The sequence below is a fragment of the Somniosus microcephalus genome, chromosome 3 (assembly GCF_052327205.1).
Source record: "Somniosus microcephalus isolate GS21.2 chromosome 3, FLI_Smic_1.0, whole genome shotgun sequence".
Classification (NCBI taxonomy): Eukaryota; Metazoa; Chordata; class Chondrichthyes; order Squaliformes; family Somniosidae; genus Somniosus; species Somniosus microcephalus.
The window spans coordinates 312187567-312214552 of NC_140989.1; the positions used below are offsets into that span (position 1 = coordinate 312187567).

The window sequence follows — 26986 nt, forward strand, 5'->3', positions numbered from 1 at the left end:
CACCCAAATCTCTCTGAACACCAACATTTGAAAGTTTCTCACCATTTAAAACATATTCTGTTTTTCTATTCTTCCTACCAAAGTGAATAACCTCACATTTCCCTACATTATACTCCATCTGCCACCTTACTGCCCACTCACTTAGTCTATCTATATCCCTTTGCAGACTCTGTGTTCCCCTCACAGCTTACTGTCCCACCCAGCTTTGCATCATCAACTGTCCCACCTAGCTTTGTATCAGCAGGTTAATAGACAAGGTGAGGAGGCATGGGCTTATGTAAGTCAAACACTCATCATTACACAATGCACACTGAATATTTCTATTCGCACATTAATTAAAAATAAACAATTTACAGAGAACCTAGAAGTAAAGCAACTTTTCATTTGTATCTCAAAGTGCTTAAAGATTTTTTTTAGTGTTGTAGCTCTGAAGTGAGCAACTTTTGTGTTGTACTCTTGGTTGATTATGCTGCCACTTTCCTACAGTTACTGTGTAGTCCCATCAAAGACCAGTTGAGGAGGCAAATCTGTGAGCACTTCATACTTAAAGACACCCACCAGAAATTTCTGCAAGGGTGCTCCTGATCGGCTAACTTCGGCAGGAACCTCAGAAAAATGCTATTTATGTTGAAGTTACAGCGGACAATCAGGGAGATGTATGGGATACTTGGCTTTGTAAATAGAGACATTGAATACAAAAACAAGGAAGTCACGCTAAACCTTTACAAATCACTGGTTAGGCCTCAGCTGGAGTACTGTGCACAATTGTGGGCGTCAGACTTTAGGAAGGATGTCAAGACCTTGGAGAGGGTAGAGTGTGGGGGGTATACTTTTTAAAAAAAAGTTACAATCTGGGAACAGTTTTAAACTTGCATCTACTTTTTGAGAGAGGAAAATATACCCCATAGTTCCAATAAAAATCACTGTTGGAAGTGAACTTGGGAATCACCAGATGACACTGACAGGAAAATGGCTGACTTTGCTTTAACAAACACTAGAGTACAGTAATTAACACCTGCACTTTCCCAACGTGACCATCAGCTTTGATTACAATTTTGTTCCAGAGAACATGTCTGCAGTTCAACTATTCAGAAAAAAAGTGATCTGAAACTAGACACCCAACATTTGTGTCGATTTTGTCGATCGGGCTTATACTCACTGGAGTTTAGAAGATTGAGAGGGGATCTCATCGAAACCTATAAAATTCTGTCAGGCCTGGACAGACTAGATGCAGGAAGGATGTTCCCGATGGCCGGGGAGTCCAGAACCAGGGGTCATAGTCTAAGGATAAGGGGTAAGCCATTTAGGACTGAAATGAGGAGGAATTTCTTCACCCAGAGAGTGGTGAACCTGTGGAATTCTCTGCCACAGAGGGCGGTGGAGGCCAGTTCATTAAATATATTCAAGAAGGAGTTGGATATATTTCTTAAGGCTAAAGGGATCAAGGGATATGGGGAGAAGGCAGGGACCGGGGTACTGAATTTGGATGATCAGCCATGATCTCATTGAATGGCGGAGCAGGCTCGAGGGGCCGAATGGCCTACTCCTGCTCCTATCTTCTATGTTTCTATATTTACATATGCTACTGGCAGCCAATCAAAACCTATTAGATGCCATAAGTAAGCTTCCAGAAGACGGTGCTGAAAAAGTGAAAGCAACTGACTAAATGATCAAACAAAAGAATGATTATTTGAGAGTTAATTCGATTAAAGAGCAAAAAAGGTCACAATTGTACGGTGCCTAAAAACTGACCTAAAATTACAATTGAAGCATTAATAAAATCTTCATGAATTCTTCACTTACTTTCCCAGTTTTTCAGGTTTAATTAGAACATTGAAGTAACTCTTTTTTAATTGTTCCACGATCATTCCAAACACATCTGGAGTGGTTGAAAAGTCAGCCAGATGATCAATGATGAGTTGAAACAGAAGCTGGAGAAAATCAAAAGTTGTATAATGATTCAAGTGTAAAATTTTGCAAAACGCACATAACTGGATATTGGGAAGACAATCCACCCACACATTTGGTATAACGTGCTTTTCATCATTTGGTACATTACAGTGAAGGCTATTCAGAATATATCTTTCCCCTTGTACGTAATTTTTCAGAACACTCCCTTCTTTAGCTAACCACCAGAAGGTGCACAACACTCCATCCACTTTCCTTCACTTATGAGAAGATATCCATCCAAGCCCAGTCTGGGAACTTACAGATTACGGCTGCCACGATCAAGACTCCAAACTCCCAAACTCCATATACCCTGTGTGATCATTTACCCCATGTCATTGTTTCCAAGGATCTCAAATCCATGGAACTCCTCATCTCCCTCAGTCTTTGCTTCCTTCTGTCATTTGCAATCTTTTAAAATCCAAATAATTATTTCCTGATATATATTGTCTTTTTTTTTATGGGGGGGTGGTAGGAAAGTCTTGTTTGAGACTAGAGAAGGGGAGCAGGATTAATAAATTTGTAAATAGAAGCAAAGGCTTAATTGGAATAAACAGCGAGAAAATATCAGAAGAGGGGAAAAAGAGGCAATAAGGTAGTGAGAGATAAATACAGATAAAAAGCAGAAGGGGCAAGGAATATCAAAAACCTAAAAAATACAGGTCAACATTCCCAAAAGTTGGAGTTAAGTGGTATATGTATGAATACACAATGCATCCAAAACAAAAATTGCAGAGTTGGAATTGTTGAATAATAACTTTGGGTAAATGCAAGAAACCAGGATTGAAAAGATTGATCATGGTAACAACAACATTTGATGGAGTTTTGCTAGTGCTTTGTGTTGTTGCTGAGCATACAATAGCTGTGTGAAAGTTGAACATAATAATGTAGCTTTAGGCCATAATATTTTGAAATCGATAATGTTTTGGAATATCTGAACAGATGGTACTGTATAAGAAAGCAGTCTGTAGAAACAATTAAGATAGCGTGCTACGCCCTTGGAAAATACTGAGGTCTATGGACATGCAAGAGGGTGGCTCCTACTAGAGTTCAATAGCCTTCAGAAAGGGAAAGAATATGCTGCTGTGTCTAAGGTAGTTGATATTTACCAGTTTTGATTGCAAGGACATCAACAGCCACCTGTTGAGACAATTTTAATACTGTTCATGGGGAAGCTGAGAAACAAAGGGGAGTTACAGCACAGCTGTCACATAACAGTGATAAGAAAAGGTATAAAGGGCGAGAGTCTACCGCTAGATCGGAGGTACAACAAATCCTCGACAGAAGAGAGACCGTGGCTGGCATACCTCCCAGAACAGAGATAATCACTGTGCTCTGTTGGGAAGGTTGCCCCATAGCAAAAATGTAGTACAATGTCCGTACTCTATGATCATATTGTTGCTTTGCTGGTATTTGAAGTGTGTCAAAAATAATGATTAAATTGATTTAATAAAAAAAATATACATATGTAGTTGTGTCTGATTCGACAACTTTTCAATCCTCTTTAAATATGCAAATTGTGTCATAGGATTGCAGAATAGCCAATGTATCACATAAAACCTTTGCTCAAGAAGGGAGAGAAGGACAAACGTGGCATCTATAGACCAGTTAGTGCAAAGTTAGTTGTCGTCAAACTATTAGGGCAGGATTTTAACGGGGAAGGCGGGTTGGGGGCAGGGGGAGGCTCCAAAGCAGTCGGGAAACATGGGAGAACGGGTTTCTCCACAGGCCCTGCCGACTTTAACAGCAGGGCCCGAGTTGTATGCGAGGCCTCGGTTTCCCACCAGCAGCCAGCCAGATTAAGAGGCTGGCTGGCTGCGGGCAGGTAGGCCTGCAGCACTAGGCCGCACAGAGGAGGGAGGGAGGGATCGCAGGGGGGCTGGAGGAGGGATCGCAGGGGTCATGTTTTTGATGTGAAGGATAGATAAAGGTGAAAGCAGATGATGTGATATATATGGATTTTCAGAAGACATTCAATAATGTATCTCATAAGAAACTTGTTAGAAAAATTCAGATGCATGGTATGAGAAAATTTAGCAACATGGATAAAAAATTACTTGGCAGACGTAAAACAAAGAGTTAGGGTAAATGGGGAGTATTCTTTGGATTGGAGAAAGGTTGTGTACCCCAGGGGTCAATGCTGGGTCCACTTTTGTTCTTGGTGTATATATAAATTATTTGGTTTTGGGTACAAGGAGCACAATCTCAAAATTTGCCAATAACATAAAAACATCCAAAATATTAACTCATCTGTTCTCTCCACACATGCTGCTTGACCTGCTGTGTTTCTAGAATCTTCTGTTTTTGTTTCAGATTTCTAGTATCTGCCACTTTTGTTTACAAAAGCAGAGGGTTTGACAAGCAACAAGGAGGACTGTAAAAGACTTCAGGAACATATAGACAGGTTTGTGGAATAGGCAGCCAAGTGGCAGTTGCAATTTAATGTGGAAAAGAGTGAGGTACTACACTTCAGAGGAAAAATAGTGAATACGTGTATACACTCATTGGAAGACGTTGTTGGCAATGTTCCCTTTAAGTTGTGCTTTGTTCTGCACGGCCCGTTTCTTTTAATGCACGATCCCTTTAAACTTCAGCGCATGCGCGGTATTTACAATGTAAAATCCGGTGAGCAACCTTTCCCATTACTGCGCGGCTGCGCTTAGCGGGAACATTGCTTTTACAGGAAACTTTGGTTTATCCGGAGGTCGTATGTCCGGAAACCTCGATCTACCGGCAGAAATCAGGAGCCATTTTGTTAGGTTTTTTTTCTTCTCGTGGCTTTGTTTTCAACAGTCGGGCTCTGGAAAGTCTCTCTGAAGCTGTTGCTAAGCTACAGAGACGCTTCCAAGGTACGGGCCGACTGTTTACAAGCTGTTGCTAAGCAACACAGTGTTTGTTGTCAGATACGGAGATGAAAACCTCCGTATGCTTCAACATTAACTTTGTATGTCCGGCAGTTTTGATAGGCAGCTCGGTCCCGTCGGTGCCGGATATAACAAAGTTTCCTGTAGTGTGTGGATGAAGTCAGTTCAAATACATAATTCCCATAAATTACAAGCACAGGTAAAGCCTTAAAACATGTCAACAAAATTTAAAGTTTTATAAGAGGGGAATAAAGTACAAGAGTAAAGAAATCATGATGGATTTATACAAAATGTTGGTTAAGCCATAATTAGAGTACTGTGTGCAGTTTTGGGCAACCCATTATAGAAAGCACATTAAAGCCACAGAGAGTGTACAGCAGAGATTCACCTGGATGATGCCAGGAATGGAAAACTATAGTTAAGAGAAACTTGAAATACTGAGACTATTTCCACTGGAACTGAGAAGGCTAAGAGGAGAATTAATAGAGGTTTTTAAAATCACTAAAAATGTTGGTAGGGATAGACTATTTCAGGAGTCAGTGATGATTGGTCATCACTTTAAAACTGTTAGTAAGAGTGTGAGGACAGAGGTTATGAGGCCATGCATATTTTAAAAGAAAATTGGATAAATATTTGAAGCGCAGCAAGGTACAAGGTTATGGGGAGAGCAGGTCAGGGGGATTAGTTCTGAATTGCTGGCATAGACACAATAAGCCAAAGAGTCATAGAGTCATAGAGTTTTACAGCACAGAAAGAGGCCCTTCGGCCCATCGTGTCTGCGCCGCCCATCCATCCCTGTCCAGTCTAATCCCATTTTCCAGCATTTGGTCCATAGCCTTGTATGCAATGGCATTTCAAGTGCTCATCCAAATGCTTCTTGAATGTTGTGAGGGTTCCTGCCTCTACCACCCTTTCAGGCATTGAGTTCCACATTCCAACCACCCTCTGGGTGAAAAAGTTCCTCCTCAAATCCCCTCTAAATCTCCTGCCCCTTACCCTGAATCTATGCCCCCTTGTTATTGACCCCCCTACTAAGGGGAAAAGTTCCTCTTTATCTACCCTATCTATGCCCCTCATCATTTTGTACACCTCAATCAGGTCCCCCCTCAGCCTTCTTTGCTCCAAGGAAAACAACCCCAGCCTGTCCAGCCTCTCTTCATAGCTGAGGCGCTCCATCCCAGGTAACATCCTGGTGAATCTTCTCTGCACCCTCTCCAAAGCAATCACATCCTTCCTATAGTGAGGCGACCAGAACTGCACACACTACTCCAGCTGTGGCCAAACCTCAGTAGTGTCCTGACTAGTCACTGGCCCCTCACCCTAGCTTCTCAATGAAAAGAGATCTTTTTAGAAAGGCCAAAAGATGGTTGGGTATTAGAAATAGAAAATAACACAATGGTGCTGTAAGGAGTGCACCGAGGTTGAGCTGAGGCACATTATAAGAACATAAGAAATCGGAGCAGGAGTAGGCCATACGGCCCTTCGAGCCTGCTCCGCTATTCAATAAGGCTGATCTTAACTCCACTTTCCCCGGAAATGGTAGAGGGAGCTTGACTCTGCATTCATCCATCCACGCTATACCTAATCTGGAAATGCTTGGTGCTGACCGAAATAGGAAAGCATTCCATTTCCCAATATTAACAACTTAATGACCACAAAATTCACCAAAGAAAAACTGTTTAAATTACTTATATATATATATATATTCACACAAACAACATGCCAGCTGGACTATCAAATTACTATTCAATTCAAAGCATATATTGCACCTTCATGCAACTGTCAATGAAAACTTCAGTTTTTACTGAAATATACAATGCAAATAGTATAGTGGAATTCAGATCGACACCTACTTACCCCAAGTTTGTGGTTAAATCCTTTCACTTTGATGACTAGTCCATGCTCTTCAGCAACTAGCTTGTACTCTAATTGAGCAACATCGGCCTCATATGCAGGTTCAGCTAAGTTGTGAGCCACAATATTGACAAATAAGTCAAACAGCACCGAGCTAGGGGCGAAAAAAGGGTTACATATTACTGTATGCCATTCCATAACGCACTAGAAATACTGTAATACTAAAAATATTACTACAATTACTTTTGCTCATAGCTACTTCAAATAGGCCTCCTGAACAAAACAAAAGAACATGAGAATGAAAACAGAAGAAAAGGCTGCTCTAACCCATGAAGTCCATTTCTTCCGCAGGCCACGTAAAATCTGCAAAGAAGTATTTTATTCCACTTAGTCAACTGAAGAAAAATGTCACAAATCTTTTCCCTGACCCATAGAGATTGTCAAGAAAAACTCCACAGTCACTACTTACAGTTACATCTCCATTACTCAAATCTAGCCAGGTCCTTTCCACGGGAAACAGTTCCATGCAAGAACTATTATGTTTCACCAAGTGTTGAATTATGTGATAACACTTATTCCTTTAACCTTCAATCCAATTCCGACCTATCTATTCAACCAACTCATTTTTAGAAAAGTTAAATCACACATGCACTACACTCTGGGGAAAGTATCCTTCTACCCTCTTACGGATTAACTTGGGACTCATCCTTTCGCTCTGCTCTCCCAGTTGAGGTTAAACAGTCTGCATTATTTTTGTCTCTCAACCTTTTCTCCATTGAAATTAACATTAGTTCTGCTAGGTTATAGTAAGTTCCTTATCACACCCTCCCAGAGCAGTGGCTCGGTGATACCTCAGTTTTGCATTTCTCAGATCCCCAACATGTCCTACAGAGAAACTCATAGTCCAACCAACTCTACTCTGCTTCCCAAATTAGTTACATTTTGCTATTTAACTATAAATAATATAAAATCAAAGCATTATATAAAAATAAGGGAAAAAATGTATGACTTTAGAATGGGGACTGAATTATGCCTGTGTACCATAGTCCAATTATACCCTCATCCTCTAATCCAGCTTCACTTGGAGACACCACCTAATCTCAACTCACCCTGTGCAACACCACGAGAGAGCAGCACATTGTTATTTTTGGGTAGCTGAAACTGCCATTTGAAATATAGGGCAGGGGGACCCTGGGCTTGCATCAATATTTGCAAGACTGACCCCACCAATAGAAAAGTTTGAAAACCACTGATCGACCTTAAAATCCATTTTCCATTCACTTAATTGATCCAACTGCTTTTATACATTTCACCTGGCCACATACTTTAGCGTCATCTGCAAATGTTGCAAAGTTATACTGCAATATAACAATGTATAATTATGTCCAGTCATCCCAATTTATTATTAATTTCAGTTTTTGTATCTGTGTCCAGGTTCCTCACATCTTCCTGCTGATTTTATAGGTGTTCTTTAAGCCTCAGGAATGCTCCTGCAAATGGGCTGCATTTCAGCATTTCTCGAATTCTGCAGGGGATCAATTGCCCTATTGTGTGGTTTATTTACTAATACTTTATCACTTTGGTTTAACCTTTTACATTTTCTGTATTAACTACATTTTTTCTACTTTAATAATGTTCTTTGCTTTTTATTGGTTGGAACCTGTGCCTGTCGCACCAAAAGTTTACCTATTACCAAGTACCGTGTTGCCCCCTAGGGTGCTAGATTCACTGTGCTCACTCCTGCCTGCCGGCCATTCTTGCTGTAAGTACATCTGCTGGTTTTGCATTTCTCATTGTGCAAATGGCAAAACGAATTGAAACAGTAAAGTGGGCAACTGTTGTATTGCCATCCCTCACTTTGCTGAACACAAGAAACAAATCATCCCATATGGAAGAAAAAACTGAAGTGTGTGGAATATCACTTCTCTCAGCAAATGTGCTGCAAAATAAATGTTGAAAACTACATGACATTCATATTCCACACGGTTCATACTATTCACTTGTGCCAGGACTGTCATATCTACACTATAGTTTAGAGTTATGCTCTCAATAGGACACTAAAGAAGTAAAACCTAGAAATCTCTGACACACACAGTGCAGTTTTGTCCCCAGAGTTTAAATTCAATAGCAGCCAAAAAAAAAGATGTGAAAATATTGTTCCAAAATTAGCCTCTCACGAGTGAAGTACTTCAATTTCATAGTACTGGTTCAAGACAGACACTGTGGACGTGATCTTGCCAGCCCTGGGGAGGCGGGACTGCCGGGAAAATGGCAGAATCTGGGGGCGGGTGCCCATCCCACCCCTATGCCATCTTGCCGGGAGGCAGGTAGCCAACCCGCGCCGGATCCCGTCTCCTTGGAGGCAGGAAAGGGATTACAGCCACTTAACCGCCTGTTAACAGGTAGTTAACAGGCAGATAAGAGGATTACCCCCATTTTACCCACACAAGTGCAGGCTTCTGAAAGGCTGCGAATCCCGCCAGGGTCAGCGAGGCGAGCAGTGGGTCTGCGGGGGTCGGAGGGGTGCGAAAGTGCGCTGTGAAGGTAAGTGATGGGTGCAAGTGTGGAGAGGTAAGTATGCGAGGTGAGTGGAAAGTGATAGAAAATGTTTACTTACCTTTGTTTCTTCCTGCAGGCTTCAAACGTTGGGGATGCGGAGAGTCTCACATCTCACCGGCAGAGATGACAGATGGCTGCTGCATTCTCCAATGCAACAACCATCTCATTTCTGCTCACAAGAGGTTTGATGAGTCTTGAATACAAGAACTCATCAAACAACATAGAATGTCAGTGTTTGACAGCTTCACAGAACTGTCAAACGAGGACAAATCATGTGAAAAATATTTGATAGATGAAACATCATACGCTGATGTTCTCTGTAACCGGCTTCCCCTTAATTGGCCTGCTAAGCCCGCTGGGCGGGTCAATCAAGGGAAAATAGCGCGAGTTGGCCAGAAGTCGATGGAGGCAGGACTAAAACCCGACAAGTGGGAGTCCCGCCTCCAAAAGCTCCCCATTGGCAAAATCCAGCCCTAAAAGACAACCAAGTGCCCAGAAGGTGGAGTTCAAAAGAGTATTAAAGGAGATGGCAAATTAGACACATCTTGATGGATACTTTAAAGGAATCACTAAAATGGGAGATTGATCCAAATGACTGGAGAGAGGAAATGTAGCACCAATTTATAAAAATAATGTGCCAGTGGGATTAATGATCCGAAGACATGATTTCAAATCCCACCACGGCAGCTGGGGAATTTAAATTCAGTTTATTAAATATATTCTGGAATAAAAAGCTAGGATCAGTAGTGGTGACCATGAAACTATCGGATTGTCGTAAAAACCCATCCAGTTCACTAATGTCCTTTAGGGAAGGAAATCTGCCATCCTTACCTGGTCTGGCCTATAGGTGACTCCAGACCCACAGCAATCTGGTTGACTCTTAACTGCCCTCTGACATGGCCTAGCAAGCCACTCAGTTGTAACAAACCACTACGAAAAGCACTAATAAGAATAAAACCAGACGGACCACCCAGCATCAACCTAAGCACCGGCTTCAGACACGACAATGGCACACCCAGCCCAGTCGACCCTGCAAAGTCCTCCTCACTAACATCTGGGGACTTATGCTAAAATTGGGAGAGCTGTCCCACAGACTAGTCAAGCAACAGCCTGACAGTCATACTCACAGAATCATACCTTTCAGCTAACGTCCCAGAATCCTCCATCAGCATCCCTGAGTATGTCCTGTCCCACTGGCAGGACGAACCCACCAGAGGTGGTGGCACAGTTGAGGGAGTGGCCCTGGGAGTCCTCCACAGTGACTCCGGACCCCATGAAGTCTCATGGCTTCAAGTCAAACATGGGCAAGGACACCTCCTGCTGATTACCACCAACCACCCTCCCTCAGCTGATGAATCAGTACTCCTCCATGTTGAACACCATTTGGAAAAAGTACTGAGGGTAGCAAGGGCACAGAATGTACTCTGGGTGGGGGGACTTTAAGGACCATCACCAAGAGTGGCTCGATAGCACCACTACTGACCGAGCTGGCCGAGTCCTGAAGGACATATCTGCCAGACTGGGCCTGGGGCAGGTGGTGAGAGAACCAACACGAGAGGAAAAACCTACCTGACCTCGTCTCACCAATCTACCTGTCGCAGATGCATCGGTCCATGACAGCATTGGTAGCAGTGACCACCGCACAGTCATTGTGGAGACGAAGTCCCATCTTCACACCAAGGACACCTTCCATCATGTTGTGAGGCACTACCACTGTGCTAAATGGGATAGATTCAGAACAGATCCAGCAGCTCAAAATTAGGCATCCATGAGGCACTGTGGGCCATCAGCAGCAGCAGAACTGTATTCCACCACAATCTGTAACCTCATGGCCCAGCATATCCCTCACTCTACTATTACCATCAAGTCAGGGAACCAACCTGGTTCAATGAGGAGTGTAGAAGAGCATGCCAGGAGCAGCACCAGGCACACCTAAAAATGAGGTGCCAACCTGGGGTAGCTGCAACACAGGACTATATGCATGCTAAACAGCGGAAGCAGCATGCTATAGACAGAGTTAAGTGATTCCACAATCAACGGATCAGATTAAAGATCTGCAGTCCTGCCACGTCCAGTCGTGAATGGTGGTGGACAATTAAACAACTAACAAGAGGAGGAGGCTCCATGAATATCCCCATCCTCAATGATGGCGGAGCCCAGCATTTGCAACCAGCTTCAGCCAGAAGTGCCGAGTGAATGATCCATCTCGGCCAGTCGTCAGTCAATTCGAATCGCTCCACGTGATATCAAGAAACTGCTGAGCACAGGGGATAGAGCAAAGGCTATGGGCTCCGACAACATCCGGCTGTCATGCTGAAGATGTGTGCTTCAGAACTAGCTGCCCCTCTAGCCAAGCTGTTCAGTACAGCTACTACACTGGCATCTACCCGACAATGTGGAAAACTGTCCAGGTATGTCCCGTCCACAAAAAGCAGGACAAATCCAATCCGAACAATTACCGCCCCATCAATCTACTCTCAAATCATCAGCAAGGTGATGCAAGGTGTCGTCGACAGTGCTATCAAGCGGCACCAATAACCTGTTCACCAATGTTCAGTTTGGCTTCCGCTAGGACCACTTGGCTCCAGACCTCATTACAGCCTTGGTCCAAACAGGGACAAAAGAGCTGAATTCCAGCGGTGAGGAGAGAGTGACTGCCCTTGACATCAAGGCAGCTCCGACAGTGCAGCACTCCCCTGGAGGGTCGGCTTAGATTTTTGTGCTAAAGTCTCTGGAGTGGGACTTGAACCCACAACCTTCTGATTCGGAGGCAAGACTGCTACCCACTGAGCCATGGTGAGATTACAAAGGACAACTAAACTGATCAATGGGAATGTGTAGCTGAGCTGTGAAGAAAGTCTAAGGGTACTAGGGATGTTTACACTGGAAAAAAGGCAGCTTAGAGGTGACCTTATTGACCTATTTAAAATCTTCAAGGGAATAGACATCATCCCAGAATGATGTTCAATATTAACTGACTCCAGGGCAAAGGAATATCGATGTCAACTTGGAAAGAAACAGTGAATATACAGTTAAGATATAACTTCATGCAGAGTTATAAACATGTGGAATAGCCAACCCTGAGGGGCAGGGAAAGTGGGAGATGATAAATACATTTTTAGTAGATAGGGCTACTGAAGAGCAAAAAGAGGTAAGGTGGGGTAAGCAGGCTTAGATCTTTGGAACTGATCTAATGGATAGAGATGATCATTTCCATTCCTGTATAGTCCTATGTCACGAAGTAAATTAGGACATATGGACCAGTTAGTTTAAGCTTGTCTGGTGATGCATCATGGGTAACTATGGTTTCCTGGAGCTCACTTGATTGTCATAGATAGTTGGACAAGGATTTCCCAGTGTGCTAATTTTTCTCACTCTGTCCCTTAGCCATCCCCAGAAGTTGGCAATACTAGCAGTTTGGGGGGGGTGCACAAAGTTGCTAAAGGATACGTGTTTCTCCTCCGCAGTATTATTGCGTATTAGAAAAATATTGTTGCATCTGTGTGCTACATATCCCCCTTTTTATGATTGCTGTCCTAGCTGCTAAAATGTTATTGTAAACATATGTGCTTTCATGTTTACTTGTAATTAATATATATTAAGCTGTGACAACAACTAATTAGTTTACTACAAAATACAGTAATTCTAAGCCTGACATGATCTAATTTGTGATGCATTTATGATGATTACAGTTTTGATTACTTGCAGTTGTTATTTCTCTGGTTGTTAGATAGTTATACTGATTATATAGACTCTTACTTTTCTGGAGACTTGTGAATGTGAGGCGATATCAAGTGAAATCGGATGTAACCTGTAAAGTAAAAATTTCTATGAACATCATAAAAAGCAACACTACAGGAAACTTTGGTTTATCCGGAGGTTGTATGGCCGGAAACTTTGCTCTAACGGCAGAAATCAGCAGCCATTTTAGTTCGTTTTTTTTTCTTCTCCTAGCATTCTGTTAACAGGCAGGCTCTGGAAAGCGTCTTTGGAGCTTCGCAACAACTTCAGAGACGCTTCAAGGTACGGGCCGAGTGTTTACGAGCTGTTGCTGAGCAACAGTGTTTGTTGTCAAATACGGAGATTTTCATCTCCGTATGCTTCAACGTTGACTTTGCATGTCCGACACTTTTGTTAGATCGGCAACACGCCGGTCCCGTCGGTGCCGGATATCAGAACTTTTCCTGTAATTTGTTGAAAACAAAATTTACTTATACCCAGATATAAAAAAACTAAAAGGTATGCTGTAAAACTAAGATTAAATGTTAACCTGTGTTATCTAAATAAAATTAATACAAACATTTATGGCATAATGCAAGATATTACCAAGGAGATTAGATACTTACCAAAATGAATTTAAAAATCGAATATATGGCTGCTACTAATTTCACACGGCTACGTTTAACACAGTAACAATATTACAAGTAGGATAATTCGTGGTAATATGTGCTCTGCAGGGGCGGAAAGGGCACAGGTGTTAGAATGCAAGGGATGTGCTCATCAAAACTGGCATCAAGTCATTGAAAATAGTGACAAAGAACCAAAGAATGCTGTCTGGTGCAAGACAACTAGTGCTTGAGAAAGGAAAAAAAACTGAAGCAAGGGAGGAAAGGAAGTTGCTCCCTCAACAAAATATAATGGCACAAAATCAACGAGGGTGATCAGGGAACTTAAAGTGATAATGAACCCTGTGATTGTAGAGATATAAATGGACAAAAAATTACTTAAATTATCCAACTTCCCGTACCTCTAACAAATAAACAATCTTACACAGACCCTGTGGGCTCCGCCAATGGTCCAGCGAGTTTCTCGGAGTGGCTGAGCCTCAAGGCCAAGAATCTTCCAGGTTCAATCTCAGGCTGTGCTCGGTTCACAGCAGTCGGAGCACTACAACTGACCTCAATGCCCCTCGGTTATGGAGACACAAATTAACTGACATCCCTGCTCCTGATCACTATCCAGCAAACATTGCCAGTAGAGTGCATATGCGGATTTCAGATACTGAGGACAGTATCGGGCTTGGCTGTGATCCCTCCAAGTCGAATAGCTCACTGGCACTCATTGGGACAGTTCAAGTCAGTAATGGTCACTTGTACTTGTTACAGGAAGGCAATCAGCACCTCTGGAACTGTACAAGTCAATGAATTGCTGCTGCACCTCTCACTGTAGTAAACCAGTTAGGGAAAAAAACTTATACAGTAACTTACCTTTAGGAATTTGAAACTTATTATCTTTTTTGTACCACAGACAACCATTCTTATTATCTAAAATTTTCACTGGGTACGCAGTATCAGGACAATCAGAGTTCTTCAGTGTAAAATCAGTTGCTGAAATAAAAAAGGGATCCATTAGCTTTATTGTTGGCAATAAAATGAATTAAATTTCTATTATCAAATTTCTCTGGTTCAATTTTTTCTTAATCTTTTATTCTGAGATTTTAGTTAGCTGTAAAACTACAGGAAACTTTGTGATATCCAGCACCGACGGGACCGAGCTGGACAAACAGGGGGCTAAAGGGGGGGAGGAGCTAAACACGATCAAAATCACTAAGGAAGTGGTACTCGGTAAAATAATGGGACTCGAGGCGGATAAATCACCTGGACCTGATGGCTTACATCCTAGGGTCTTGAGGGAAGTGGCGGTAGGGATTGTGGATGCATTGGTAATAATTTTCCAAAACTCCCTGGGCTCGGCAATGGTCCCGGCAGACTGGAAAACTGCTAATGTAACACCCTTATTTAAAAAGGGCAGTAGACAAAAGGCTGGAAACTATAGACCGGTTAGCCTAACATCTGTGGTAGGTAACATTTTGGAGTCCATTATTAAGGAGACAGTAACAGGACATTTCGATAATCATAATTTAATAGGACAAAGTCAGCATGGTTTTATGAAGGGGAAGTCATGTTTGACAAATTTGCTGGAGTTCTTTGAGGAAGTAACAGAAAGGGTGGATAAAGGGGAACCAGTGGACGTAGTGTATTTAGACTTCCAAAAGGCATTTGACAAGGTGCCACACAAAAGATTATTGCTTAAGATAAAAAATCACGGGATTGGGGGTAATATTCTGGCATGGATAGAGGATTGGCTATCTAACAGAAGGCAGAGAGTTGGGATAAATGGTTCATTCTCAGACTGGCAATCAGTAACTAGTGTTGTTCCGCAGGGGTCAGTGCTGGGTCCCCAACTCTTTACAATCTATATTAACGATTTGGAGGAGGGGACCGAGTGTAACATATCAAAGTTTGCAGATGATACTAAGATGGGAGGGAAAGTAGTGAGTGAGGAGGACATAAAAAACCTGCAAGGGGACATAGACAGGCTAAGTAAGTGGGCAGAGATTTGGTAGATGGAATACAATACTGGAAAGTGTGAGGTTATGCACTTTGGCAGGAAAACTCGTAGAGCAAGTTATTATCTTAATGGCAAGAAACTGGAAAGTACTGAAGTACAAAGGGATCTGGGGGTCCTGGTGCACGAAACTCAAAAGGTTAGTATGCAGGTGCAGCAAGTGATTAAGAAGGCCAATGGAATGTTGGCTTTCATTGCTAGGGGGATAGAATATAAAAATAGGGAGGTATTGCTTCAGTTGTACAAGGTATTGGTGAGACCGCACCTGGAATACTGCGTACAGTTTTGGTGTCCATACTTAAGAAAAGACATACTTGCTCTCGAGTCAGTACAAAGAAGGTTCACTCGGTTAATCCTGGGGATGAGGGGATGGTCATATGAGGAGAGGTTGAGTAGATTGGGACTCTACTCATTGGAGTTCAGAAGAATGAGAGGCGATCTTATTGAAACATATAAGATTGTGAAGGGGTTGGATCGGGTGGATGCGGGGAGGATGTTCCCGATGATGGGTGAAACTAGAACTAGGGGGCATAGTCTTAGAATAAGGGGCTGTTCTTTCAAAACTGAGATGAGGAGGAACTACTTCACTCAGAGGGTGGTAGGTCCATGGAATATGCTGCCCCAAAAAGCTGTAGAAGCTACATCATTACATAAATTTAAAACAGAAATAGACAGTTTCCTAGAAGTAAAGGGAATTAAGGGTTACGGGGAGCGGGCAGGAATTTGGACACGAGTCTAGGTTCGGATCAGACATGACCCTGTGGGTAGCGGAGCGGGCCCAGGGGCCGTGTAGCCTGATTCTGCTCCTATTTCGTGTGTCTAATTCTGTTAGATTCAGGAGATGGTTCTGTGATAGTAGATTGGCAGTTAGGATCAGATCAGCCATGATCTTATTGAATGGCGGAGCAGGCTCGAGGGGCCGATTGGCCTACTCCTGCTCCTATTTCTTATAGATACATAGATACATAGAAGATAGGAGCAGGAGTAGGCCATTCGGCCCTTCGTGCCTGCTCCGCCATTCGATGAGATCATGGCTGATCCTTTAATTCAGTATCCCGTCCCCGCCTTCTCTCCGTAACCCTTAACCCCTTTTGCCCGTAGAAATATATCTAATTCCCTCTTAAATATATTTAATGAGCTGGCGTACACTGCCCTCTGTGGCAATGAGTTCCACAGGTTCACCACTCTCTGAGTGAAGAAATTCCCCCTCATCTCTGTCCTAAATGGTTTAGCCCTTATCCTTAAATTATGTCCTCTAGTTCTGTTCTCACCCGCCAAGGGAAACATTCCTTCTGCATCCAGTCTGTCTAGACCTGTCAGAATTTTATACACTTCTATGAGGTCCCCTCTCAATCTTCTAAACTCCAGTGTGTACATCCCTAAACTACATAGTCTCTCCTCATAGGTCATTCCCGCCATTCCTGGTATCAGCCTGGTGAATCGCCGCTGCACCCCCTCCATGGCAAGAACATCCTTCCTCAGATGAGGCGACCAAAACTGTACACAGTACTCGAGGTGTGGTCTCACCAGTGCCCTGTACAGCTGCAGCAAGGTATCCCTGTTCCTGTATTCTAACCCTTTTGCTATGAAGGCCAGCATACCGTTTGCCTTCTTGACCGCCTGTTGCACCTGCATGCTCGCCTTCAGTGACTGGTGTACAAGAACACCCAGGTCTCTCTGTACTTCCCCCTCTCCCAATCTATTGCCATTTAAATAATAATTTGCCCTCCCGTTCCTGCACCCAAGGTGGATAACTTCGCACTTGTCCACATTATAGTGCATCTGCCATTTATCCGCCCAATCGCCCAGTCTGTCCAAATCGCTCTGGAGCTTCCTGGTCTCTTCCTCTGAGCCCACCCCCCCTCCTAGTTTAGTGTCGTCTGCAAATTTGGAAATGCTGCATCCGACTCCCTGATCCAGGTCATTAATGTAAATTGTGAACAGCTGGGGGCCCAGGACAGATCCCTGTGGTACCCCACTTGTTACTGCCTGCCATTCAGAAAATGAGCCGTTTATTCCAACTCTCTGTTTTCTATCTGACAGCCAGTTCCCTATCCACGCCAAAACTTTCCCCTTTATCCCATGAGCCTCAATTTTCCATGCTAATCTTTTATGTGGGACCTTATCGAAGGTCTTTTGGAAGTCCAGGTACACCACATCTACTGGCTCTCCCCCATCTATTCTACCAGTTACTCCCTCAAAAAATTCCAATAGATTAGTCAAGCACGATTTACCCTTTGTAAATCCATGTTGACTCTGTCCTATCCTGTCCCCATTTGCTAAGTGCTCCGCTATTTCATCCTTAATGATGGACTCCAGCATTTTGCCCACAACTGATGTAAGGCTTACAGGTCTGTAATTACCTGCTTTTTCCCTACCCCCCTTTTTGAATAGTGGGGTAACGTTAGCTACCCTCCAATCCATCGGCACTGTTCCCGAGTCTAATGAATTCTGAAAAATCATCCTTAGTGCATCCGCTATCTCTAGGGCCACCTCCTTCAGTACCCTAGGATGCATGTTATCAGGCCCTGGGGATTTGTCCACCTTCAATCCCTTTAGCTTCCTTAACACCATATCCTTAGAGATATTGATTTGCGTCAGTTCCTCCTTTGCCAATGTCCCTATTTTTCCCGATATCCCAGGGAGGTTTTTTGTGTCTTCCTTCGTAAAGACTGACCCAAAGTATGCATTTAGTTGATCTGCCATTTCCTTATTTCCCATTATATATTCCCCCGTATCTGACTGCAATGGACCAACTTTGGTTTTCACCAGTCTTTTCCTTTTGATATACTTATAAAAGCTTTTGGAGTTAGTTTTTATATTTTCCGCCAGCTTGTTTTCGTAAGCTATTTTGCCCCTCTTGATTATGCCCTTTGCCCTCCTTTGCTCTATCTTAAACTGTTCCCAATCTTCCGCTCTGGCGCTTTTTTTGGCTATTTTATACGCCCTATCTTTGGATTTTATGCTGTCTCTAATTTCCCCTGTTATCCACGGTTGAGTCACCTTTTTAGATTTCCTTTTATGCCAGATTGGTATAAACAATTTTTGCAATTTTGTCATTCTATCTTTAAATGTTTGCCATTGTTTATCTACCTCCAGTCCTCCCAGGAACGTTGTCCAATCAGACCTACTCAGTTCCCGTCTCATGGCATCATAATTCCCCTTGTTTAAATTCAGGACCTTAGTCTCTGAGTCAATTTCTTCGCTCTCCATTTCGAGTGAGAAATCGATCATGTTATGATCGCTCTGACCCAAGGGTCCCCGTACAACAAGATTACTGATTAGTCCCTTCTCATTGCACAGTACCCAGTCCAATATAGCCTGTTCCCGAGTTGGTTCCTCGACATATTGATCCAGATAACCATCCCTCAAACACTCAAGGAATTCCTCCTCCTCATTATTTTTACTGATTAGGCTAGTCCAATCTATATGTAAGTTAAAGTCACCTATGATGACAGCTGTGCTCTTATTGCACGCTTCTCTAATTTCCCTCGTGATGCCCTCCCTAACCTCTATTTTACTATTTGGAGGCCTATATACCACTCCTATTAATGTTTTTCGCCCCTCGCTATTTCTTAGCTCCACCCATATAGATTCTGTATTAACTGAGTTAATATCCTTCCTTTCAATTGCATTTATCCCCTCTTTTACTAGCAATGCTACCCCTCCTCCCTTTCTTTTTTGTCGATCCTTCCTAAATACTGAATACCCCTGTATGTTAAGCTCCCAGCCCTGCTCACCCTGCAACCATGTTTCCGTAATCCCAATTAGGTCATAATTATTAACCTCTATTTCCACAGCTAATTCATCTACCTTGTTCCTGATGCTTCTCGCATTAAGGTATAAAACCCTCAGGCTTTTTTTATGCTCACATTTTTTATGAATTAGTTTGGCCCTTTGTTTTTTGTTCCTCACCCTTTTATCATTTATTTCTGTCTGCCTTTCACTTTCCTCTATTTCACTACATAGGTTTCTAGCCCCCTGCCATACTAGTTTAAATGCTCCCGAACTGCTTTATCAAAAATTACCCCGAGAACATCAGTTCCATCTCTGCACAGGTGTAGACCGTCCCTTTTGTATAGGTCACACCTACCACAAAACTGGTTCCAATGCCTCAAAAATTTAAAACCCTCCCTCTTACACCACTGCTCAAGCCACGTATTTAGCCTAACTATCCTGTTCTCTGTACTCTTACTAGCACGTGGCACTGGTAGTAATCCAGAGATTACTACCTTCGAGGTCCTACTTTTTAGCTTGGCTCCTAACTCCCGAAATTCTACTTGTAGGACCTCTTCCCTTTTTTTAGCTACGTCGTTGGTACCAACATGTATCACGACAACTGGCTGTTCCCCCTCCCCCTCCAGAATGTTCTGCACCCGCGCCGAGACATCCTTGACCCTTGCACCAGGGAGGCAACATACCATCCTGGAGTCTCGGTCGCGACCACAGAAACCCCTATCTATTCCCCTTACAATCGAATCCCCTATTACTATAGCCCTGCCACTCTTTTTCCCTCCCTTCTTTGCAACAGAGCCAGTCATGGTGCCATGAGCCTGGCTGCTGGTGCCTTCCCCCGATGTGTCACCCCCCCCGACAACAGTACCTAAGGCGGTGAACCTGTTGCTAAGGGAGACAACCCCAGGGGATTTCTGCACTACCTTCCTGCCCTTGCTCTGCCTTTTGGTCACCCATGTACTGTCTACGCTGGCCTTAACCTGCGGTGTGACCAACTCACTAAATGTGCTATCCACACCCCTCTCAGAATCGTGGATGCTCCAAAGTGAGTCCATCTGCAGCTCAAGGGCCGTCATGCGGTCCCACATGAGCTGCAGCTGGACACACTTCCTGCACACATAGTCGTCAGGGACACAGGAAGCGTCCCTGATTTCCCACATGTTACAGGAGGAGCATGACACAGGTCCGAGCTCTACTGCCATGACTTAACCCTTATATTACTTTTAATTTTCTAGTTTTAGTTTATTTATCGACTTTTGTTTTCCCGAAGCTTACTTAGACCAATGTATACTGTACTCCTCTTATTCCTTTTTAAACTAACCAAATCCCACTAGTTTTGGTTTTACTTCCTAGGAAGGTTTGAGGAAAGTACTTACCAGTTAGTCTTACCTCCCTGGTCTTTCGCTGACTTCCCGGTCTTGTGTCCCCTTGGTCCTACGCCGACTTCCCGCTCCTCCCGGTTCCTGCCCTGCTGAAAAGAAACTGAGACCAAAAAATTTGTGACCTCTGTTTTTAGACAGCTGCTAAAAGACTACTAGGTTAGAGGAGGGGGGCGGTGTTCTTATGTTGCCGTTCCATCAAAACTGCCAGACAAACCAGCGCTAATATTGAAACATACGGAGATTTTCAGCTCCGTGTAAATCAACAAACCCTGTTGCTTAGCAACAGCTTCAAAACAGTCGGCTCAGGCTTAAAAGCGTCTCTAGCTGAAGCTGTTGCTTAGCTACAGACCTTGCAGAGCCTGACTGGGGAAAAAAAAGCAACGAGAAGTAAAAAAAACTTATAGGAAACGGCTCCTGAATTTTGCCGGTAGATAGAGCTTTCCGGACTTTTAACCTCCGGATAAACCAAAGTTTCCTGTAAATACAAATTTTTAATACACGACTCACCTATGTACTTGTTCTCTTCTGGCAGGTGAAGAGCAGGGTTCAACTGAAAGTCACTTGCCCATATCTCAGTCCAATATTTGTCAATATCTGTCAGCAACAGAAGAATGAAGATATCCTGTAATCAACTACCAGAGGAAAACTATTGTGATGTGTTTTTTTTAAATGAGACAGAAAAGGCAGGATACCACTTGCTTACCCATGGGGAAGAGAAACAATGTGCGAATAGCTGGCCTCATAAGCCACAAGCAATGAAGCCCAACAAGGTTATTTCAAAATGAAATAGATATAAAAATATATATAATAGTGTTTTATTATGTAACGAATTGGCAAAACCAGAATTTTTGATTCTTTAAATTTGCTCAATTATATAAGTGTTCTCATCCGCGGAGTTAAAGCCATTCCGGACAGTTATATGGTATACTGCTGTGAAAATCTAGCCTTTCAAGTCAAACATTTACACTAACTGTCAGGCATAAAGAAGTTCGGCACATTATCGTATTTCATGGATGCTGAGCTGTTTGTGGGATCATTTTTATGGCGTACAGTCCTACATGCAATACTACAAGTTACAAAAGAGAAACCTAGAACAACTGGATGCTCCAATGGGACGACTTTAACTGAATGGTCTTCCTCATCTACAATTATCTTGTGATCTTATGAAAAATTCCACTCAGCTGAAATGTGTATTGTAAAACCATAGTCTAAACAGATTGTTCTAACACCTTCCCATCGCCAGTCTACATTTGTTCAAATCCTACTGCCTCCAACCCCACATACAATAAGAAGCCTGTCCACTTTCTTTATTTCCTCACAAGTTTCCAGTCTTCCAGATCCTCTTCAATGCATTGAATTCCTGCTTAGGGGCAGTTCTACAGGTGCCATAAAGCCAGTCCTTTCACTGGCCACTTTACCTTCAATATCATATGAAGTCCCAAACCAGTGTTCTGTTAGACTACAGTTCCCTTCGTTGTTGGGAGAAAGGAGAATCAGATTTGCTTTTAATGGGGTGAGATGGGAAAAAGCAGCAGCAATCACCTGAAAACAAAAATATAAACACAGATTTAGACAGACTGTTCCATTGAACTATCAAAAATAGAGACAGAATCTACTAAAAATTAAAAGATAGTTCACCTACGTATCAACATAACGGCATTTCAAAGTAATTAATCGAAGCGTTCTGGGATGTTTCTAAGAGGCATGATAAGACACTTCAACTTCTTTCTTTTAACATTCAATAATTTATTGGAAAACTCTCAGAAAAATTAAAAAATGTGTGCTTCCCATACTTTAGCTGAATCTTTTCAATTGACAAGTAGAAATCATCCCCATTGTAATTTGTATGTACACACCACTAAACATTATTTTGAAACAAAGGTCATAATGCACTCATATGCACCAATTTAAAAATATTTGAAAGATCCTAGGACAGCAATCAGCACTCTGGAGCACCAACGTACTGTGCCGGACAATGACAGAACATAGAGGTCTGATGCCCCCAACTCCACATAGTTTCCAATCTCAGCCACAGCTGTGGGAAAACACCAAGCAAAGACAAGCTACTTCTATCACTAGGAGGCAAAAAAGAGGAAGGTTCAATGGAATTTTTTCTGTACAAATACTCTCCCCCAGTCTCTCTCTCTACTGTTTCACACCAACTAGCCACTAACCCCAGAACAATCACAGGCAGTCGAATACTGCTGGTAGTGCTTTTTTTAAAAAAAGGTCAGGTGTCCCTGCGTGGACTCCCAAGTACAAGCTCCAATTAATAGTAATCAAGTTGCTTCATGATGTGTGCATGTGGCCGCAATAATCTATGTCATTGGAGGACCTTGCAAAGCAAGTGGAGACCCAAAATCATACGACCTCTATAAAGCAAAATCTTCTGCTTAAGTTGTTTCCCAACAGGTAGGAGATGAACAAGCCGGAGGTGTACTTTGTTTGAAGATCACTTTCTTCAAGAAAAGGCTCATTTCCAGCTAGAGTTCTTCCTGAACAAATTTCAAACTTGTTCAGCCTCCAGAACGGTAAATATACTACATACACCACTTGGTGAGCTTGTTCCAAATGATTTCAAATACGATAGCAAAAGGAAGATGAAATTAATTTACACACAATGGGTATGAGGAAAGACTAAGAAAAAGGTGCCTACACAATGGTGTAAACAAAATATACCCCTCATGACATTCAATGTATAGATCACATGCACCTGAAACAGTCAAGAGTTAGTATGCCTCACGTTACTCAGGGTCTTTTCTATATTATGCTGCTATGTAATCTGTATCCTCTTTATGTATATAGAATTCATATGAAAGATGTTGCCAAAGTTAGTGAAACTGCTGCTGCTTGGGAGGGTGGAACAATCGCAATGCCTCACGCCATACCGCACTAGTGCCGAATTCAAGGAAGGCTCTTCAGAAGTTTCACAGAAGTAGTACAGTCAAGGTATTTTTGAATCTCACCAACATAAATAATAGAGGCATAATGATGCAAAATTAGTGAAGGCAAATTCTCCCAATAGCAAGTAAATTCCACAGCATAGTTTTTATTACATAATGTAACAATAAACTCCGTATCATTCACCTCTGGCTTGTACTCAAGCAGTAACTGGTCTCCAGTAAGGAAATCTTCTTTTTTGAAAAGCTGCATATTTTCGCAAACATCTTCTACAAAATCAATGGGATCAGTCTAAGGAAAGAATATCAAAAAGGTCAGGACCATAGCTCTATTGTAATACCTTGCTAATCAATTAGTAGAAAATTAGAGAGAGCAGGAGAAGAGAAGGAAGGGGAAGGGAAGTAGCACAGTATATACCTGTTCCTGGTAATGGAATTCATTATCTTCAATCTTCTGAATCTCTTTATAAATTCTGGAGGAAAATTATATATAATGGTGTAATTTAACATTTATTTATTACTCCTTAGAACACAAAATAAAGCAGCCCTAATGGCTTAGTGGATATAGGCTGTTCCTAATGTGGTACTAAACAACATAGACCAGGAAGTTCTAGGCTCAATCTTCTGTCCATGCTGAGTTAAGAGAACTATAAATGGTCATGTTTCCCTTCCCTCGTCCAGGGGCACTAAGTGCCCTGGTTATCGTTCTTAATTGCTACCCTCTGCTGAAAAGTACACATATGTGGACTTCAAGCAAGTACTGAATTAAACTTGGATGTCATGCCCAACATGAGGTGTATAAAATTGAGGAGCCTAGACAGAGTGGATAGGAAGGACCTATTTCCCTTAGCAGAGAAGTCAATAACCAGGGGGCAGGTTTAAAGTAATTTTTAGAAGGATTAGAGGGGAGTTGAGGAGAATGTTTTCACCCAGAGGGCAGGGGGACTGGAACTCACTGCCTGAAAGGGTGGTAGAGGCAGAAACCCTCATTGCATTTAAAAAGTACTTGGACATGCACTTGAAGTGCTGTAACCTACAAGGCTACAGACCAAGAGCTGGAAAGAGGGATTAGGCTGCATAACACTTCCTCGCTGGCAGACACGATGGGCTGAATGGCTTCCTTCTGTGCTGTAAATTTCTAATATTCTATGACCAGAGGCTTGAATTATTTTGCCTTGGAAAGCAACTGAAGAATACAAGACAGTAAATGGTACAGAAAAGATAAATCTAGAACTTTAGTTCAAATTAAACCATGAGATTAGGACATGGGTACAACAAGGCCAAGCTGATAAATAGCAAATTTAGGATTGATGTCAGGAAGCTCTTCTTCACAAAAACAGTGATCAATGCTCCTCAAAGTTCTGAGTAGGCTAGTGAAAGGAAAAAACCCTGAAATTATTTAAGGAACAGATGCATTCTGAGGTGGCGGTGGGAAGACAACAGTTTTCTTCTGGATGGATGAAGTAGGATGGGCGAGTTGGATTCCTCACTTGTAACCATCCTGTGAGTCCCTTCCCCCTCCTCCATGATTGAGCCACCCACCAATGCTCATCTCAAGATTGACATATGAAGGGTCACTTGGGGGAGGTACCAGAGGGTTGCCAGCAGCTGTGAACTGTACCCCAGCATGAGTCAGCGGTTTCAGGAAAGGCGGAAAATGATTAGTGGGAACTCGCACACTGCACATTCTTTTCTATTTCACCTGCAGTTTACATATCTGAGTAAATCTCAAGGAAGGCTTTCTGTGTATGTTTCATGAGCAAAAATATATAAAAGGCACACAACTAAAAAAAAAATACACCTTTCCTGAGGACCAAGATCTTGTAGCATTTTCATATACTGAAACACAATATGTGCAACCTATATTGAAAACAAAACAATTATACAGTAAACACTCAATTGGCACGTAATGTTCATAAATTGGCAACAGGAATAATTTGCTTGAAAGAGTAAATTAGGGTATTATTCAAAAAAATCCCCAATTTGTAGGACCAAAGAGTAAAACATTTTGCACTTTACCTCATAGAACCGCTGATAGCCATCATCAGTTAACGTAATGGAGATGTTGAACATGGAATATGTTGAATTTTGTTCAAATCCAGTTTCATCATTTCCTCCAAATAAGGCAAGAGCTAAACAACTGGAAAAAATATTTACTTGTGTATGTGGAGAACAAATACGCAACAAAAATTATTTCAGCAAGGAAATTTAGGACACAGTAAGGCCGACATGTGTGTCAGTGGTGCCCCGTGTGCACCAGTTCACAGGACACAATACACTATAAATAGCGATGGAGACTGGTAATCTTGGGTCTCCACTGGGCCTAAGTATAGGAAGAGGGTGGCAGCTACATAATACTTAAATGACATAGGAATGGCATCATAATGCCTCCCGCATCTTTGGCCTTTATTCTGGTACAACAGTGACAAAAATGCAGTTCTGCCTTGTTTTGGCTTTGTAGAGGTTCTCTTAATTCAGTCACAGGTTATATGTTTTAAAAATATTAGCTACAGCGAGAATCTTGTCGCAAGCTTAAGTAATACAAACTCGAGGAACAGCACCTCATCTTCCGATTAGGCACTTTACAGCCTTCCGGACTCAGTATCGAGTTCAACAATTTCAGATCATAACCTCAGCCCCTATTACATTTTTACTTATATTTTTTATCCACCCCTTTGTTTTGGTTTTTCCCTCCACCCCCCTCCCTTTCCTTTTTTTTTCTCTCTCCCACATGGCAGCTGTCTCTCATTCTGCCAGAACATTTCACACCTAATCTGAGCCGTCTTGTCTCTCCACTAGTCCTATCACCATCTCGTCTCGTTTTGAATACCTCTGAATGTCTCTTCACTTCTTTTGTTCCCTCCCAGCCCTGCCTTTCGATCTATTTCATTTCCTTTCCAGTTTTGAAAAAGGGTTAGACCCGAAACGTCGCCTCTAATTTCTCTCCACGGATGTTGCCTGGCCTGCTGAGTTTTTCCAGCATTTTCTGTTATTGCAAATTTCATTGGCTGTCTGTAATACTTAAGGAACCAAGCCATTTGCAAACAAACACCAACTGTGTAATTTGCTCAGTTACGTGTATTAGTTAGTCCCTTTTTGAATGTGGTCGACGGTTATTCATATATATTGAAAAGCTGAGGCCCCAGTACAGATTCCTGGGGGACAATCCCTTGTCACATTCTGCCAATCAGAAAACATTCCATTAATTCCTACCTCCTAACAAATTGCCAACCCATGTCACAAGGTTGTCTCCAATTCCATGCGCTTTTATTTTTGTTATTAATCTGTTGCGCCTTCTGGAAGTCCCTATAGACACATTCACAGACAATCCCCCATCAACCATGTCAGTGAAGGCCTCAAAAAATTCAACTACATTAGTCAGGCATGACCTACCCTT

At 42.4% G+C, this 26986-nt stretch overlaps 2 protein-coding genes across 21 annotated transcripts in view; both read right to left on the reverse strand.

Moving 5' to 3' along the window:
- LOC147122148 (nardilysin-like) overlaps positions 1 to 26986 on the reverse strand; it is a 212392-nt gene that overhangs the window by 170953 nt on the left and 14453 nt on the right. The gene's annotated exons all lie outside the window — the stretch shown is intronic.
- The window catches only part of LOC147122149 (nardilysin-like), a 135305-nt gene that overhangs the window by 37061 nt on the left and 71258 nt on the right, over positions 1 to 26986 (reverse strand). For all 20 annotated transcript variants that reach the window (XR_015077691.1, XR_015077693.1, XR_015077690.1 and 17 more), the window contains 10 exons: positions 25609 to 25729; positions 25391 to 25449; positions 24008 to 24062; positions 23777 to 23881; positions 22108 to 22231; positions 21197 to 21283; positions 14432 to 14551; positions 12984 to 13035; positions 6669 to 6819; positions 1804 to 1931 (listed from right to left, as the gene is read on the reverse strand). Coding sequence is in view for 11 of the 20 variants with exons in the window: in XM_085982937.1 (XP_085839063.1) it covers positions 1804 to 1931; positions 6669 to 6819; positions 12984 to 13035; positions 14432 to 14551; positions 21197 to 21283; positions 22108 to 22231; positions 23777 to 23881; positions 24008 to 24062; positions 25391 to 25449; positions 25609 to 25729 (1002 nt within the window). In the remaining 9 variants the exon portion in view is untranslated. The remainder of the gene's footprint in view (positions 1 to 1803; positions 1932 to 6668; positions 6820 to 12983; positions 13036 to 14431; positions 14552 to 21196; positions 21284 to 22107; positions 22232 to 23776; positions 23882 to 24007; positions 24063 to 25390; positions 25450 to 25608; positions 25730 to 26986) is intronic.